This window comes from Merops nubicus, unplaced genomic scaffold, assembly GCF_000691845.1.
Source record: "Merops nubicus isolate BGI_N331 unplaced genomic scaffold, ASM69184v1 scaffold21657, whole genome shotgun sequence".
NCBI lineage: Eukaryota > Metazoa > Chordata > Aves > Coraciiformes > Meropidae > Merops > Merops nubicus.
The window spans coordinates 1-15068 of NW_008619857.1; the positions used below are offsets into that span (position 1 = coordinate 1).

The following is a 15068-nucleotide window of genomic DNA, read 5'->3' on the forward strand; positions in this document are numbered from 1 at the left end:
GCCGCCGGCCACTCCGCAGCTGGGGCGCAGGTGACGAGGCCGGGAGCTGGTGCTACCCACGTCTGCCTCTGCTTCAGATTAAAACAGAGCGGTAACATTAAAACAGGGAGGGTGTTTCCGGCAGTAGCATGCAAGATATTGTAGGTGTGGAGCTGTCTGTTAGTAACTGTGTTTGCTGATGCAGTCACTTTCCTAAAAATAATTTTCTCCAGATAGAACATGGTAGAAAGCTTAGTGTTGAAGTTGGTTATGGTCAAGTTATTGCTGGTGTTTTCTTGCCATTGCGATCCTTAATAAGTAAATTCAAGAAGCTGTAGTCTGTTTTTTGGTAACAGCATATTGTATGGTGCATGCAATAATCTTTAGTTTTAACAGCTTTTGGACAGGGCAGCATACTTACGTGCTTACCAGTGACCAGGGCAATGGGGCTGAACGCAGCCTCAACAAGTCTGTGGGTGACTCCAAACCAGGAGCAGCTGTTGATACGCTGGAGGACAGGGCTGCTGTTTGGAGGGACCTTCAGCCAGCTGGGGAAAAGCACTACCAGCAACCTCATGAAGCTCCGTGAAGGCAAATGCAAAGTCCTGTGTGTGGGAGGAGATAAACCCATGCACCCTGACAGGCAGGGGCTGGCTGGTTAGAAAGCAGCTTTGCAAAACAGGACCAGGGAGTCCTAGCAAACAACAGGTTGTCCATGAAGCAGGAGTGGGCTCTTGTGGCAGTGAGAACCCACAGCACACCAGGCTGTGTGAGCAAGTGTGCATTAGGAGGTCAAGTGAAGTCGTTGCTTCATCTCTGTTCAACACTTGTCAGACTGCTGGTGGGGACTGTGTTCCTCTGGGGCTTCTCAGAGTAGGAAAAACACTGATGGGCTGAAGCAACCTCAGTGGAGAGCCCCTGAGTTGGTCAGGGGGCTGCAGTCCATGCGATGTACCAGGAGATCCTCAGATAGCTGGATTTGTGCAGCCTGGACAAGAGACTGAAGGAAGGGTGCCTGACTGTCTTCACCTCTCTAAAGGGTGGCTATAGAGGGTGGAGTCAAGTTCTTGAAATGAAAGGATGAGAATTAATTCTGGTGAGATAGAAGAAAAAATTCTTCACAGTGAAGTGGCTAAACAGCAGAGCAAGGCCTGGAAATGTTGTGGGATCTCCATCTTTGGAGATATTAAAAACTTGACTGAACATAGCCTTGAGCAATCTGAGCTATCTCTGGAGCTGGCCATGCTTCCATCTGGCTTTGAAGCTAGCCTTGCTTTGAAGTAGCTGTAAAGTGACTAGGGCATATGATTTCAATAGCCTTCAATGTATAAAGCATTTTGAGATATCTTGGGATGACTGACTGCTTAAGTATACATAAACATGTCTTTTATCTGTTATTACAGAAACTCATTTAGGTCCAAGATAAAATTCTGCCTAGGAAATGAAGGGATTAAAGTTAAAAAAAACAGCAAGCTGTGAACTGGTGGTATCCTTTAACTCTGATTCTCTTGAAAAGTATTTGCTTTGATTCTTTTTACAAATTTTAGGAAGAAAAGAAGATTCTCTTCTATCACCCAAACGAAGTAGAAAAGAATGAAAAAATTAGGAATGTGGGACTGTGTGAAGCTATAGTACAGTTCACAAGGTAGGATGTCTGATGGTGTGGCTCACTGTCTGAGCACAGGCACTGCCTTTTCTATTTCCCAATCATATGTCTCCGTTTAGCGAGCGTGTATAAATGTCTACATTTATATAAATATTTTCCTTCCAGGACCTTTAGTCCAACAAAACCTGCAAAATCTCTACATACGCAGAAGAATAGGCAATTTTTCCATGAACCTGAAGAAAACTTCTGGATGGTCATGGTACTTATGCATGTGATGTGCACCTTTCTAAAACACGGCATCGCAGTGTTGTCAATGCATTCTGCATTGTCTAATGCCAGCCTGCTCCACTTTCTAGGTCGTACGCAATCCCATAATAGAGAAACACAAAGATGGAAAGCCAGTTTATGAATATCAGGAAGAAGAATTACTGGTAAGACTGAATTTTGTTTTGTTTTTTAATAGGTTATATTGTATTTTAAGAGTACCTCCAGAAATAGCTTAGTTTGATTCTTCATGAGCTGCTGACAGGTTGATTTTATTTTTATATGTATCCATGAATAGAAAAAAGGGTGAAATACTTTTCTATGAATTTTAAAGAAAAGACCAAGAATTATCCAGATAGCAGTTCAGAATAGCTCAACAAACATCACTGAAATGTAGAGCTGTAAGACTTTTAGCTTGGAACAAGTGAATATTTCTTAGGATCTGTTTGTTTTAAAATCCTGCAAGAACTTTATTAATTATGTATTTCTATTAGGTTTAAGTATATATTATTACATTCTTAAGACTGCTAGTAACCTTTACTAATAACCTGGAAAACCAAACAGCTTATAACTCTCATGGATTTCTTGTCCAAACTGCAGTACCATTAGGTAAGTTTAGTTGTGTACAGGAAGGGTATTTGGCCAGATGGGATAATATTATAAAGCTGGTTGCTTATGCTGCCTCTGTTCATGACAGTGTGCACAAGTTCTGTTCCTCATTGTGTTCTAAGAAAAGAAGTGGTAGCACAGACACTCTTATTTTGCCAGACAAACTACAAAATACTTATTTTCATCTGGGTTAAATCCTAGCCCGAGAAAAACCTGTTATGGCATCCCACCTCCTTAAGCCTTTGACTTGGATGAAAAGAAAAGTAGTCAGAAATAAGTTCATTTTCACTGGCTGCTGCCCTCAGGGAAGGGCACTATTTGTATCTTGTGTGTGAGTTAATAAGGCACTTCTGGTATTAAACGTAAGGGGGGAAGGGACATCATTTCTTGAAATAGTACTTGTTAAATACAAAGAAATTGCTAGATGCTGACTGAAAATACTGTTTAACTTTTCAGAGATTCAGTTCTCTACTTTGTGTTTGCTGGGTCTTTGGAACACATGTTATGCATAGCTCAGCCAAAATATTTGAAATTCTGCCTCTGCTTATATTCACTAATGTCCTCTCTCTCCTGCAGGACAAGGTTTATAGTTCAGTCCTACAGCAGTGCTACAGCATGTACAAGGTAGAGTTAATGCTAGAGGCTCCTCTTCTGGGCAGAGGAAGAGATCCTTAATGGTACCATTTGGGTGTGCAAGCTCATCGTTGCTTTGACATTCTTGTCTCATTACTATTGTCTGCTTTCTTCCTGAAGCTGTAATGGTGTGGATGGAAGAGAAAAAACAAAGCTTTTGCAGTTACCTGTGCTCATTCATTAGCTTATTGTAAAAATAATAGCTTTCTAATTGCTCTGAAGTCCAGCTTTCTTCTCTCATGGGCAGTTACACTATTAAGCGTTTGATTTTCATAGTGTTAGATATTATCTGTTGGAGAAATTATACTGGATAAAGGCCATCAGTCTGGCTTTTACAAAACAAGAGCATAAGATACTTAAGCAACACAAATAATTTCTCTAATATCATTAAAGAATTAAATTTTTTCTCTAATTCTGCCTCTGCTGCCATATATACCTGGGCTCTGCAAATATGAGATTTTTTTTTTTTCTATAAAGAAGGGGTATATCTGGTTCTATGTGGAGTCCAAATACTGAGAAACAGAGGCTGTACTGTAGTGTAGGTATATTCATGGCTCAGTTAGAAGAAATTACTCTAAATGCCTATCCACCCAACTGATTTTTTTTCTTAATCCTTTTAACTATTAGCTTTTCAATGGCACATTCCTGAAAGCCATGGAAGATGGAGGTGTAAAAGTTCTAAAGGAGAGACTAGAGAAATTCTTCCATCGGGTAAGAGCTTATTTTTCAGGCATATACAATGTGATTCTGTGTTGGAAATAAAATGCAAAAGCCTTAAGTGGCTGCAGTGTGACTATAGAACATAGGTAGTGGAAAAGGTGTAGTGGCGATACAACTAAATCTGGCTACTCATTTTTTTTCAAATACTTCCTGCTTCCTAATAACCTGGTAGGTTCCTTTATGTGGAGATGAGCCACAAGCAGGATTATGGCTTTATGGAACAGCTTAGCTGTCAGATATTTTTTCTGATAGAATCATGTTCATTCTTTGGAAATTACATTTTACATTTGAGTTGGTTGGTGTGATAATCTGTACAGACCTATTTGAGTAACTGTTGCAGAATCATTCAGGTTGGAAGGAATCTGGAGAGGTCATCCAGTTCAGCCTCGTGCTCAAAGTAGGGTGACACTGAAGTCAGACTAGACTGCACAGGGCTTTCGCTGGTTGAGTCTTGAAAATATCCAGGGATGGAGATTCCACAGCCTGTGTGCTCAGACTTGGAAGTCCCATAGTACTGTGAAGGAATAGACAGTTGTAATTGTTAACTTCTCGCCTGCCATGTGGAATTGGTAATTGTGCCTGATAAGGTTTCAGGAGATATGCCTTTGGTGTAATTAGTCTTCAGGATTAAATTTCAGTCTGTAAAAGCTCATGTTTTAGTGGAAGGATGGAAAGAAAAGCCTATTTTTGAGCAAGAAATCAATCAAATATTTTTCAGGTATTTTTCACATAAAGTAACTGAGTAGTCATGTCTGGCAGAAGTTTGAGTTCCTACAGGAAAAGTTTTACCAAGCTAGCTTTAAAAGATGGCAACCAAATGTCTGTCTCCCCCCCATTTTTCTTTGCACGGAAGGAAATGGGACTGTTGTCAGCAGTTAATTCTCTTGTGGTAGAGATCTGAATGTTGATCTATGATAATGATGATGTGTGGACACTGTTTACTGGTGTTTAAAATTCTGTTCTCTTAACAGGTTTTTAAAATAACACAGTGTGTGAACAAAAGTCCCAAAAAAAAACCCCAAAAGTGAATGGGTTTCATGCTTGTTTATTGAAAGATTGTAGTAGACTTCAGAATGAATGCTGTTGGCGTGAGGAGTACTTGTTTGATCAGCCAGTATATACTTCTGGCTGGACTAAATTAAAAAATAGAGCATGGCAAAAAGGGAAGTATTAGGTTATCTTTAAAACATTGTTTTTCTTTGAAGTTCCTACTGAAGATAAAACAATAATCGCTATCAAATTGTATAGCTAAAATCCAAGGAGAAGTTGTTTCTCTTCTGCTGGGGAATTAGAAATGCTCTGAGAAGTTTTGTCATGCAAGCCGTTTTATTTTAAGCCTAACAAACAAATTGGCGACATGTTGCTGGCAGGCTTGGACTGCACTGAAACTCTGAACGGAAATGAGATTGAAGATTATCAACTGTGACAGATCTGTCACACTGTCTGTAAGAATCTTACTTGGTGTTTTTTTGGTAATGTGAAGTGCCTGTAGAGGGAGCCACTGGATAACTCCTCTAACAGCACAGTGCTTGATAGTGACTTTGAAATCTCTTGGTGAACATTACAGTCTGTCAAGAAAGAGAGTAATAGAAATTATCTTCTCCTTTGCACATTGAAAGGTAATGGATTTATCTGCTAATATTTCTACAGAGTTGCTTCTAAAATTATGTATTGGTAAGATAAGCTGTGCTTTTTTATATTCTCACAAGATCTGGAGCTAGCCTTAAAAACTGTTGTTGCTATGATTAAATAATACCAAGCTGACACACCTGGAATCACATTCACACATCAAATCATAGACTGGTTTGGGTTGGAAGGGACCTTTAGAGGTCATCTAGCCCAACCCCCCTGCAGTGAGCAGGGACATCTGCACCTAGAGCAGGTTGCTCATAGCCCCATTCAATGTGGTCTTGAATGTTTACAGGGATGGAGCATCTACCACCTCTCTGGGCAGTCTGTGCCAATGTTTCACCACCTCAGCATAAAACTTTTCTTCCTTGTTTCTAATCTAAATCTGCCCATTTAATTTAAAACCATGACTCCATGTCCTATCACTACAGGCCCTACTAAAATGTCTGGCCTCACATGAGGAGGAGTATGTTATACAAGCAGAACTGGAAGGGTTGGTGGCTTTTTGTTTGGGTTTCGGGTGTTTTTTTGATCATTAGTCTAGATTACCAGGGATTAGACTCAAATTTGTCATTTAAATTTACACACTGGAAGTTTTCTGCATTCTAAAAACAACTGTTGTTCTTTTAGTACTTGCAGACACTGCACTTACAGTCCTGCGATCTGCTGGATGTGTTTTGTGGAATCAGCTTCTTTCCACTGGACAAAATGACTTACTTGAAAATTCAGTCATTTATTAATAGGATGGAAGAAAGCCTGAACATAGTCAAGTATACTGCATTTCTCTACAACGACCAGCTTATCTGGTAGGTACTTCAGTAATTCTTCTGTGTGTCTTCAATTTTTCATTGTGTAAATCAGTGCTAAAACAGCAAAGCTATGAGAAAACTGAATGGCAGGATGAGTGATATGTACAAAAGACATTGGTCTTTAGCTTTAAAATCTCTAACCTGTACCAAAGGAAGGCTGGAGTTGATTAGAGATCCTTTTCAACCACAGTGATTCTAAGATTCTAAATGATTACTTCTAAGTTGGACGGAGAAGCAGCTAGAGAAATGTAATTTCCATTGCAAGAGCCTCTGTGTATATACACAAGTTCCTTTGTAGAACCTTCTGGTAGGGAAGGTTAAAGGATTGTTCTTTATGTGGTTCTGAACCAGAAAGTTGCAATGCTTGTGAAGAGTTCTATTTAAAAATGGACAAGAATAGAAAGCTTGATCCTTATTTGTTTAAATGTTGTTTTCATTTCTCTTCTGGTTTACAGCTTATTTAGATGTGTTTTGTATTTAGCAAATGAACTATCATTTTATTAAAAATGAATGTTCTGGGATTGAATCTACTAAGACACTGAAATGCTGCTCTGCTAGTTTAGTATGTGCTTTACTCAAGGTCTGGTTAGAGGAAAACACGTGATCTGAACTGCAGCACAAACAACACTTGTGTCTCTTTTTCTCCCTGATGCTCTAGGAGTGGACTGGAACAAGATGATATGAGAATTTTGTACAAGTATCTCACGACATCTCTGTTTCCAAGGCACATGGAGCCTGAGGTACACTAGTTGGCCTTTTTGGGGTGGGGAGTGGAGGTGTGGAGGTGGCTGATGGGTTTTGTGTTTGGTTGGTTTTGGTTTTGTTTTGTTTTCTTTTTTCCCTTGGTATCACTAAGGACTAAAATACCAGAGGATTATCTTCCCCCCACCCTTAACTTTTAATTTAGGAATTCAGAAATGTATTGCTTTCAAGGCACTTTACTAAACTCAGCAGTATTTGCACCCAGCACGTATGATCTGAACTGTGCTGATAGCTGGAATAGGGGATGGTGACAGGGAGCTCACTGAAGTTGGTACCTGCTGACTGCTCAGTACTGCCAACAACTCACTTCAGCTCCATGGCTGTATGCAGCATGGAGGGCCATAAGACCACATGGAGTTAGTTATCCCTCCCCCCAGCAAAAAGCACCATAAGTGTTTAGATTAAGAAATGCAAAATGAGAATGCCCTGTTGTATCAGCATCTCTTAGATTTCAGCTTTACCTCCTTCGTGTTACACAAAAAGCATATATCTTCATGAGTGATAACTTCTGCAAATAGTTTGCTTGGAATCTGATTTAAAGACAGTTCACAAAATATAACAGAAAATACCTCTAAGTTGTTTTTTCTTGCATGTGTTCTTTTTCCACTTCAGTTAGCGGGTAGAGATTCTCCAGTGCGTGCTGAAATGCCAGGAAATCTACAACACTATGGAAGGTAGCTCTCCTTTACTGTCACCATCTACTGCTTCAAGTAGCACCTCAAGGGCAGAATATTTGGGAGGAGTACATGTATTTTGAGTACATAATCTGCACATAATTCATTCCAGAGGGTTGTACAGAAGCTGGTGCAATGTGAAACTTGACCTCTGGAAAAAGAGAGAAAAAGGCTTCATTAACATTACTGCATATTTATTTTTCTTCCCCACTGTTCTTAATGCATTGCATGAAAAATGTTGAAATTGCTCTGGTAATTTCTTTTTAGTCAAGTGCTTCAGACAAAGAGAGAGATTTAATCTACAGATTTATCTATTTATTTTTATGCTGTACTCAGCATGTCAGAGTGGGGGACTCTGTGCTTACTATTTTGAATAATTGTGGGTTTAGACTTCTTTCTTTAATCATGGTAATTTCTCCTGCCTGATTTATTGTATTTTGGGGGGATCGAGGCACTGGCACACTCTCCTTGTTCCTCCCTCTCCCTTGCCTCAAGCTTAGGTGCTTCTAATAAATGACTGTTCTACATAAAATTAATTTGAATGTACTGTTGGAAAGCAAAGGAAGAGTGCTTTCCCAGTCAGTAGCAGCAAAAAAAGGGTTATTTTTAAAGATAGTCAAAACCTGTATGTGCAAAGAATTTTGCTGCTGCCCCTTTGATCTGCACACTGTATTTCCTTAGTGTTATTCTGGCTTTCTGATCCTGTTTCTGTAACTCTTTGGAGGATATATGCTACTTTGGAGCATAATACTACTTCAGAAATGGAAGAGCGCCGAGGTTTATATATACATAAAGGGCTCTGCGCCTGCCTGGATAGCTGAAAACTCATTGTATTCAAATATGCATACCTGCAAGTAATTGTTAGTTTCAAGAACATCTGTTAAATAGGAAAAACTGAAATAAAAGAATTCATTGCATCTGACCTATTGAATTTTTTTTTCTAGGTTCCTTACTGGACCCTTAAATCTTAACGATCCAGAAGCAAAGTGCCGTTTCCCCAAAATATTTGTTAACACTGATGACACGTATGAAGAGCTTCACTTAATTGTTTATAAGGTATTGCATTTTTCTCTGCAATTATTCCACATAATTAGGACTCCATATACAGTGAAGACGACATTGATGTGACATGCTCAGAATTGTATAGAAATTGTATAGAAAGATGCATTGATGTGACCAGGCTAAAGAAAAGAGACAAAAAACTTTGGTGTTCCTAAAGCTTTAAAGCCTGAATCCCCCTTTTCCTTTCTCCTGTACCCTCCCCAGAACAAACTGTCTTATTAAAACAAAATACCAGCCTTCAGTTACTTTCAGTAATTCCATACCTAGCTTTATGTAGCATTACTCAGTAAAACAAAACACTTTAAAAATGAAGTGCAAGTTTCTTGCAGAAATATATCCTTGCATAAAATGCATTTTTAGCAAATTTTACCTTTCTCCTACAACTTAAGAGCTGTTAACTGGGCTGAATTTTAAAAACATAACTATCCTGGGTTGTGCAGAATTGCAAAGAGATTATCCAATTCGAGTGTTACCTTTAAAGTAGACTTTCTTTGTGTGACCTCACTGAATTCTTGTAGTTTATTTGAGGTAGTTGAGGTAACCTGTTATAAATGGTTTTTTTTTGCTTTAACTTTTTTGTTCCAGGCCATGAGTGCAGCTGTCTGCTTTATGATTGATGGTAAGTACCTATTAGCATCACTTACTTGACAAGACATAGTACAAAATGCTATTACATGCAACTTGGTTTATTCTTTAAAAAAAAATGTTGCTATTTGCGTCTCTTCACCATTAATGCTTTTATCAGCCTTTTGATTTTTTTTTTGTTCCAGTGGTATATGTAACTCAGTTTACACAATAAAATGACTAAATGTTGTTTCAGTTAGCCAAGCACTTTCAAAATCACCCATAAGGTTATGAGAGAAGGTTGTCCCAGGACTCTCACTGATGCTTAAAAGAAGAAACTGCACCTTCACCTGTGTGAAGAGAATTTAGTCTCTCCTTTTTCTTTACCCACCACCTAGCTTCAATTCCACCTACGCTGGAGTTTTGCCGCAAACTGGACAGCATTGTTGGGCCCCAGCTCACGGTGTTGGCATCAGACATATGTGAACAATACAACATCAACAAGAGAATATCAGGGTTTGTACCACACCTCTGTTCCTGTTGCAGTCCCTCATTATTTGGTTAAAAATCAGGTTTAATGATCTGCTTAAATAATGGTAACATGAGGCCAAACATTGAAAGCATTGAGTTGTCTGCATACTTTAAATGATGTTTATCTACCTTTCTGCATCTTAAGCATTTATATGTTGCCTGTTGATGCATGTTTAGGTATCTCTGACGTAACAACATACACGTTACTGATCTAGGAATTAATGTTTATTTTGTGGCTGAAATATTTTTCCTCTGTTGCAGAAAAAAAATCATGTAAATATTGGTAAATCTCACTATTACCAATTTAAATTCTGCTCTTCATCCCCCAGCTATCAGCAGGTTATTCAGATACAAGCGGTAGAAATTGTAGGTTTTGCTTCTTTCCTACATGAACTGAAACTAGCTGCCCTGTGGAGATGAGTTCTACAGATTACTGTGGCTGCAGAAATACACTCGAGAGGGCAGAAGTGCCAGCCGAAGCTGTAGTTTTTTGTCACTGTCTCTCATATTTAAGTAGAGAAGTAGAAATTCCTGCCAAACCTTAACTTCAGTTTATGCTTCCTCGCTTTTCTTGAGGATAACAATCTCATCTTGTTCACAAATAGCCTTTGGCCTAGTAGAATATTCGACGGTTTTGGAAAAATTTTTTAAATATCACTGTCTTTGTGCCCACATCCTTCTTTGTGCTGGTTTCCTTTGATTTCTGCTTTCCTAGGCTGCTGTTTTGTATAATGTCTAAAGAACTGTGTTTTTCACCTCAAGTGGGCACTGACGTCACTCACCTCTGAGTTTTGCCTTAGACTGTATGTAACTCTCCACTGCTACAAATTCAAAAGGAAAATGAATGTCTAGATACTAGAACTTTTGTTGAAGAGTTTGAAGTGGGAATTTCAGTGAGTGGATTATTCGGTTACAATGCAAGCTTTGCAGCTGAGTACTTTTCTCCAGAATTACTGGTTCTTGAAGTGTTGCTGTGTATGGTAGGTGAGGAAAAAAACAGTTTTGTTTGTTCTCTTTTGCAGGACTAATGTAACTACCTGAGGGGGAAAAGAAAAAAGTCAAATGAAAAGGAATGTTAATGCTTTAGAAAACGTACCTCAGAACTGTAGTTGACTCTCCATAAAATTGTATTTGGTTTTAGATTTTTTTTTTTGTTGTTGGGGAAGCAAGAACAGCATCACATGTGACAACAAAAGAGGACTTAGATCCAAGATAGGTGTGTGACTGAACTTACTTAGTGGTAGCATGCTAAATCAGCAGAATCACAGAGTATGGAATAGGATGTGCTTGAAATTGTGCCGATCTACTAAATCATTAAACTTGGGGTTTTTTAATGTCATCTGGGACTGGCTTTGGCAGCTTTAACTCTTTTAAAGTTTAATGCCATGGTGTCCTGAAAACATGATACAGTTTCTTGACTAATTCATCTGGGTGACAGAGAGCAAGGGTATCTGGTTGTTTGCTAAGCTGAGTGGTGTCATCACAGTATCTCCCGAACTCTAAATAATAGATAACCTCAAATACAAATTGCTGTAGCCAGTTTTTGCTGGTCTGAATTTGTTGTGACTTCAAACAAAACTACAGCTCTAAGTGAAGATTTTATATTAACTTGATAAAAGAAAATTGAGGAAGACGGCTAAGGCAGGAGTTTGAAAATAGTCTTTTGCTTGGCCCACACAAATGATAGGGAGAATTATAGCTGCCTGGATCAAAGAATTCTTTCTTTTGATTGTAACAAATAACAAACATGCAAGCAGAAGATTACTTATTGATCAAATTAAAGACCTAGCATCAAGGTGGACTGGCACACGGGAGAGCAGCAAGGAAACAAAATGGGGACAGAGAAAAACGAACTCATTAGAAAAATGTAAACCAGCTACTAGGAAGTGGCATAAGGCCTTTAGAGTCCTCTGTATCTATTTACTAGCAGCCTAACCAGCAGAAGGGGAAAAACTATCTGGTTTTGCAGGCTTGCTTTTTTTAAGTGTATTAAAATCAAGTTTAATCTTGCCACGAGTCTTAACGTACTTGGTTCTCTTCAGTGTGGAGGTGCCTTCAGTATGTCAGAGTAAGCTTTGCACTGGCTAGTTACCTGTTCTCTGGGAAGCCTGTGCTTATCAAACGTGTCTGCATATGCAAGTCACAGGTTTGTGGGTTTGTTTTTTTTTTTTCCCACAATCTTTCTAGGGCTGAGAAGGAGCCTCAGTTTAAGTTTATCTATTTCAATCACATGAACCTGGCAGAGAAGAGTACCATTCACATGAGGAAAACACCCAGTGTATCACTTGCATCTGTTCACCCTGACCTCATGAAGATTCTCGGTGACATCAACAGTGACTTCTCCAGGTAATGCTTAACTATTTAATAGTCCTTGTAACTCCTCCTATCAAGTAGTTGTTTTTTTTTTTTTCAAATGAGTGGAGCTTTCATGTCTTTTTGCTCATGGCTGGCTATTCATAGCTGTGTGAGATAGGTGTAACATGGGTCAGTTATTTTTTGCTGGTTTAGAAGTAGTCTGTCTTGAACAAAACTTCTTTTAAAAAAATAATTTAAAGGACAACAGAAGTGCCAGGGCCTCTATCCAAGAAAATATCTACTCCATTTGACACTTCAGAGTAGCCGTAACAAACTTAAAAGGGACATGAAGCCTTGTGCTTCTGTGCTTAAGTCTGTCTGATCTCTGGCTAAGTAGTGTGAAGGACAGGGAAACCTGCTTCCGCCTGCGTTATACCCTCCTCTGAAGCAGCTGTCTGCTCTTAGGGATTAGACAATAGATGAAATGCAAACCTTGCAGTTACTACAGTAGTGCTGACAGAGAAGATAACTGTCTTCTTGCCTCTGAGTATCATGATTCAAGGTGTGAGAGACCCTCTCTTGCTATAAACATCATTCAGCACTTTCATGTTCTTTAATAACTGTGATGTCTATAACTCTTAATTAGCAACTAGCAATTTTCCCACTCTGCTTAAGGACAAGGTTTTTATTTTTCTATAAATAAAAGAAAGTGTTTCATCATACTGTGGAAGTCCCCAGTAATAGCTTTATGAAGTATGTCTTGTTGTTGGGCACGGTTTAGTTCTAGGTTTAATAACTGAAAGTGTGAAAGCTTGGTATCACCACACCCTCTCCGACTCTCATTATTTGGTCACTGTGTAGCAAGTCATCATTCCACAAAGCGTGTCCTTAACCGTGTGGAAGACAGGTGTTTTCCTCAGAGCACTGGAGTGTTTGGCTGATGGACAAATTAGTTACATTTCCAGATAAATAAGTAATTCTCCTCAGCAGCCACTTATGAAGCTTTCATCCTGGATAGCTGAATTATGTTGAAATTAGTATTGGCAGTCTCTTTGATACTGCACAACAATTTTCTGTCAAAGCTGTCCTAACATTTACAAATAAAGTTGTTGAAGATGAACTTGCTGCCACCTTCTTTACTTTCTAAAACGTCTTTCAGAGTTGATGAAGATGAGGAAATTATTGTGAAGGCCATGAGCGATTACTGGGTAGTTGGGAAGAAGTCTGACCAGCGAGAACTGTACGTTATTCTGAACCAAAAAAATGCAAATCTGATTGAAGTTAATGGTAAGGATTGCTTTTTATTACCTTTAATACAGTTACTACTACAATGTATGTCCTATTTAAAATGAATATGTCCTTCTCCCAAGAAATCTAGAGAGGGCTTCATCTATGCTACACCGGGTAAGTCTGCATAAGGTTTTAGTCTGCCTTCTACCAGCTCTGAAAGAACAGCATAAATATTCAGCAGACATTCTTAATTATTAAGCAGTCATTACTCCTCCTGCAAGTAATAGAGATCTGTGAGCTTAGCTCAGGAGTAATTAATGAAGTGTACTACAGTTGGGAGATGAACATATTTACAACTGAGTTAGGCTTTATTTGTCAGTGATCCATGGGTAGGTTACTTGTACATAATGTCTATCCTGTCAGTGATCCTCATTCCATTGTTGTCCTGTTTCTCATCCTTTTTTAAGACTGATTTACTATGACTTAAGAGTGCAAGTTGACAAACTGTATCTTTAAGAGAAATGGCAGTTTGAGTCCTACTTGGAACAATTTCAGGGCTCTGTTTTAATAGGAGGCAATGTGCTCACTGGAATGATAGGAAAGAATTAATACTTTCCAAGAGCAACCTAAATTTTAAGAAGAGAAAGGAGTTGCAGTGACCAGTCACAGTAATTTCTAGTTCTCTTTCAGGATCAAACCTGCCATACAGAAACAGTAAGCGAGTGTTCCTGTGCCTGATAGATTTGTTGTCTACTAAACAGCACAAAGCAGAAGTTTTGCTGACTTGGTTTATTGTAACAGACTCCCCTAATCCCCCCTTCCCCTGAACAGGGGTTACAGTAGACTTCCTAGTGTTGAAAGCTAAGTCTTGTGTTGCTGCAGTATAAAAGTTTGACAAGATGAATGGCCAAGCAGCAAACTCAAACCATCACTGACACTGCAGCCACTTAGAATGCAACTCATCTTTCAGACAGTGTAAAACATCAGTAAGAGAACACTGAGTCAAGGCTGAAGACAGAATAACAAAGTGTGTAGGGTTTTTTCTATTTGAATTCAGTTATAGTCTCCTTGATGATCTGTAGCATTTTCTTGTGGAGATAACACATCATACTGAAATACCTTCTTTTTATTTTTTTTACAGAAGAAGTGAAGAAACTTTGTGCAACACAGTTTAATAATATTTTCTTCTTGGATTGATCTGCAAAGGGCTGATTTATTGAAGATGTCAATGTCAGACACTTGTTCAACGTGAGAAGTTATTAGTCATATTATTGACTGGAATAATGACAATAGTAAAGCAATACTTGCTTTGTAAGAATCAAAATTTCTACTAAAATCTGTAAACACTGATCATAAAATTTTTAGATTTTAAAAATGTTTATGTCCAAACTAATAAAAACCAGTCTGAATTCACCTGTACCATTCCATTCTGATACCATTATGTGAATATTTTACTGGAAAATAAAACTAATAATTGTTACACTTTTAAGGGCATCTTCTTGTTTTCATGTGTTCATTTGCATCATCATGTCAGTTTCTGCTAATTTTCTACAATTTGAAGTTAGACTGGTTACAAAAGACCCCTGAACAAAACTTTCCAGGTGGACCTGTTCTTTCCTGTGCCCGCTTCAGACTGATCTACATTCTCTGTCAAATTCTTCTAGTTTGACTGAAGTACTGCATATAAACAACAATGTTTTA

The 15068-nt window shown here is 38.6% G+C and overlaps 1 protein-coding gene across 1 annotated transcript; it reads left to right on the plus strand.

Moving 5' to 3' along the window:
* The first annotated feature begins 1530 nt into the window (after positions 1-1530).
* Positions 1531-14853, plus strand: LOC103776445 (vacuolar fusion protein CCZ1 homolog). Its single transcript, XM_008943955.1, has 14 exons — positions 1531-1624; positions 1751-1844; positions 1942-2016; positions 3035-3082; positions 3719-3802; positions 6071-6246; positions 6908-6989; positions 7624-7685; positions 8630-8741; positions 9333-9366; positions 9710-9827; positions 12030-12188; positions 13297-13424; positions 14509-14853. Exons 2-14 carry the CDS (start codon positions 1836-1838, stop codon positions 14562-14564), a joined length of 1143 nt encoding a protein of 380 aa, XP_008942203.1. The 5' UTR covers positions 1531-1624; positions 1751-1835; the 3' UTR covers positions 14565-14853.
* The last annotated feature ends 215 nt before the right edge of the window (positions 14854-15068 follow it).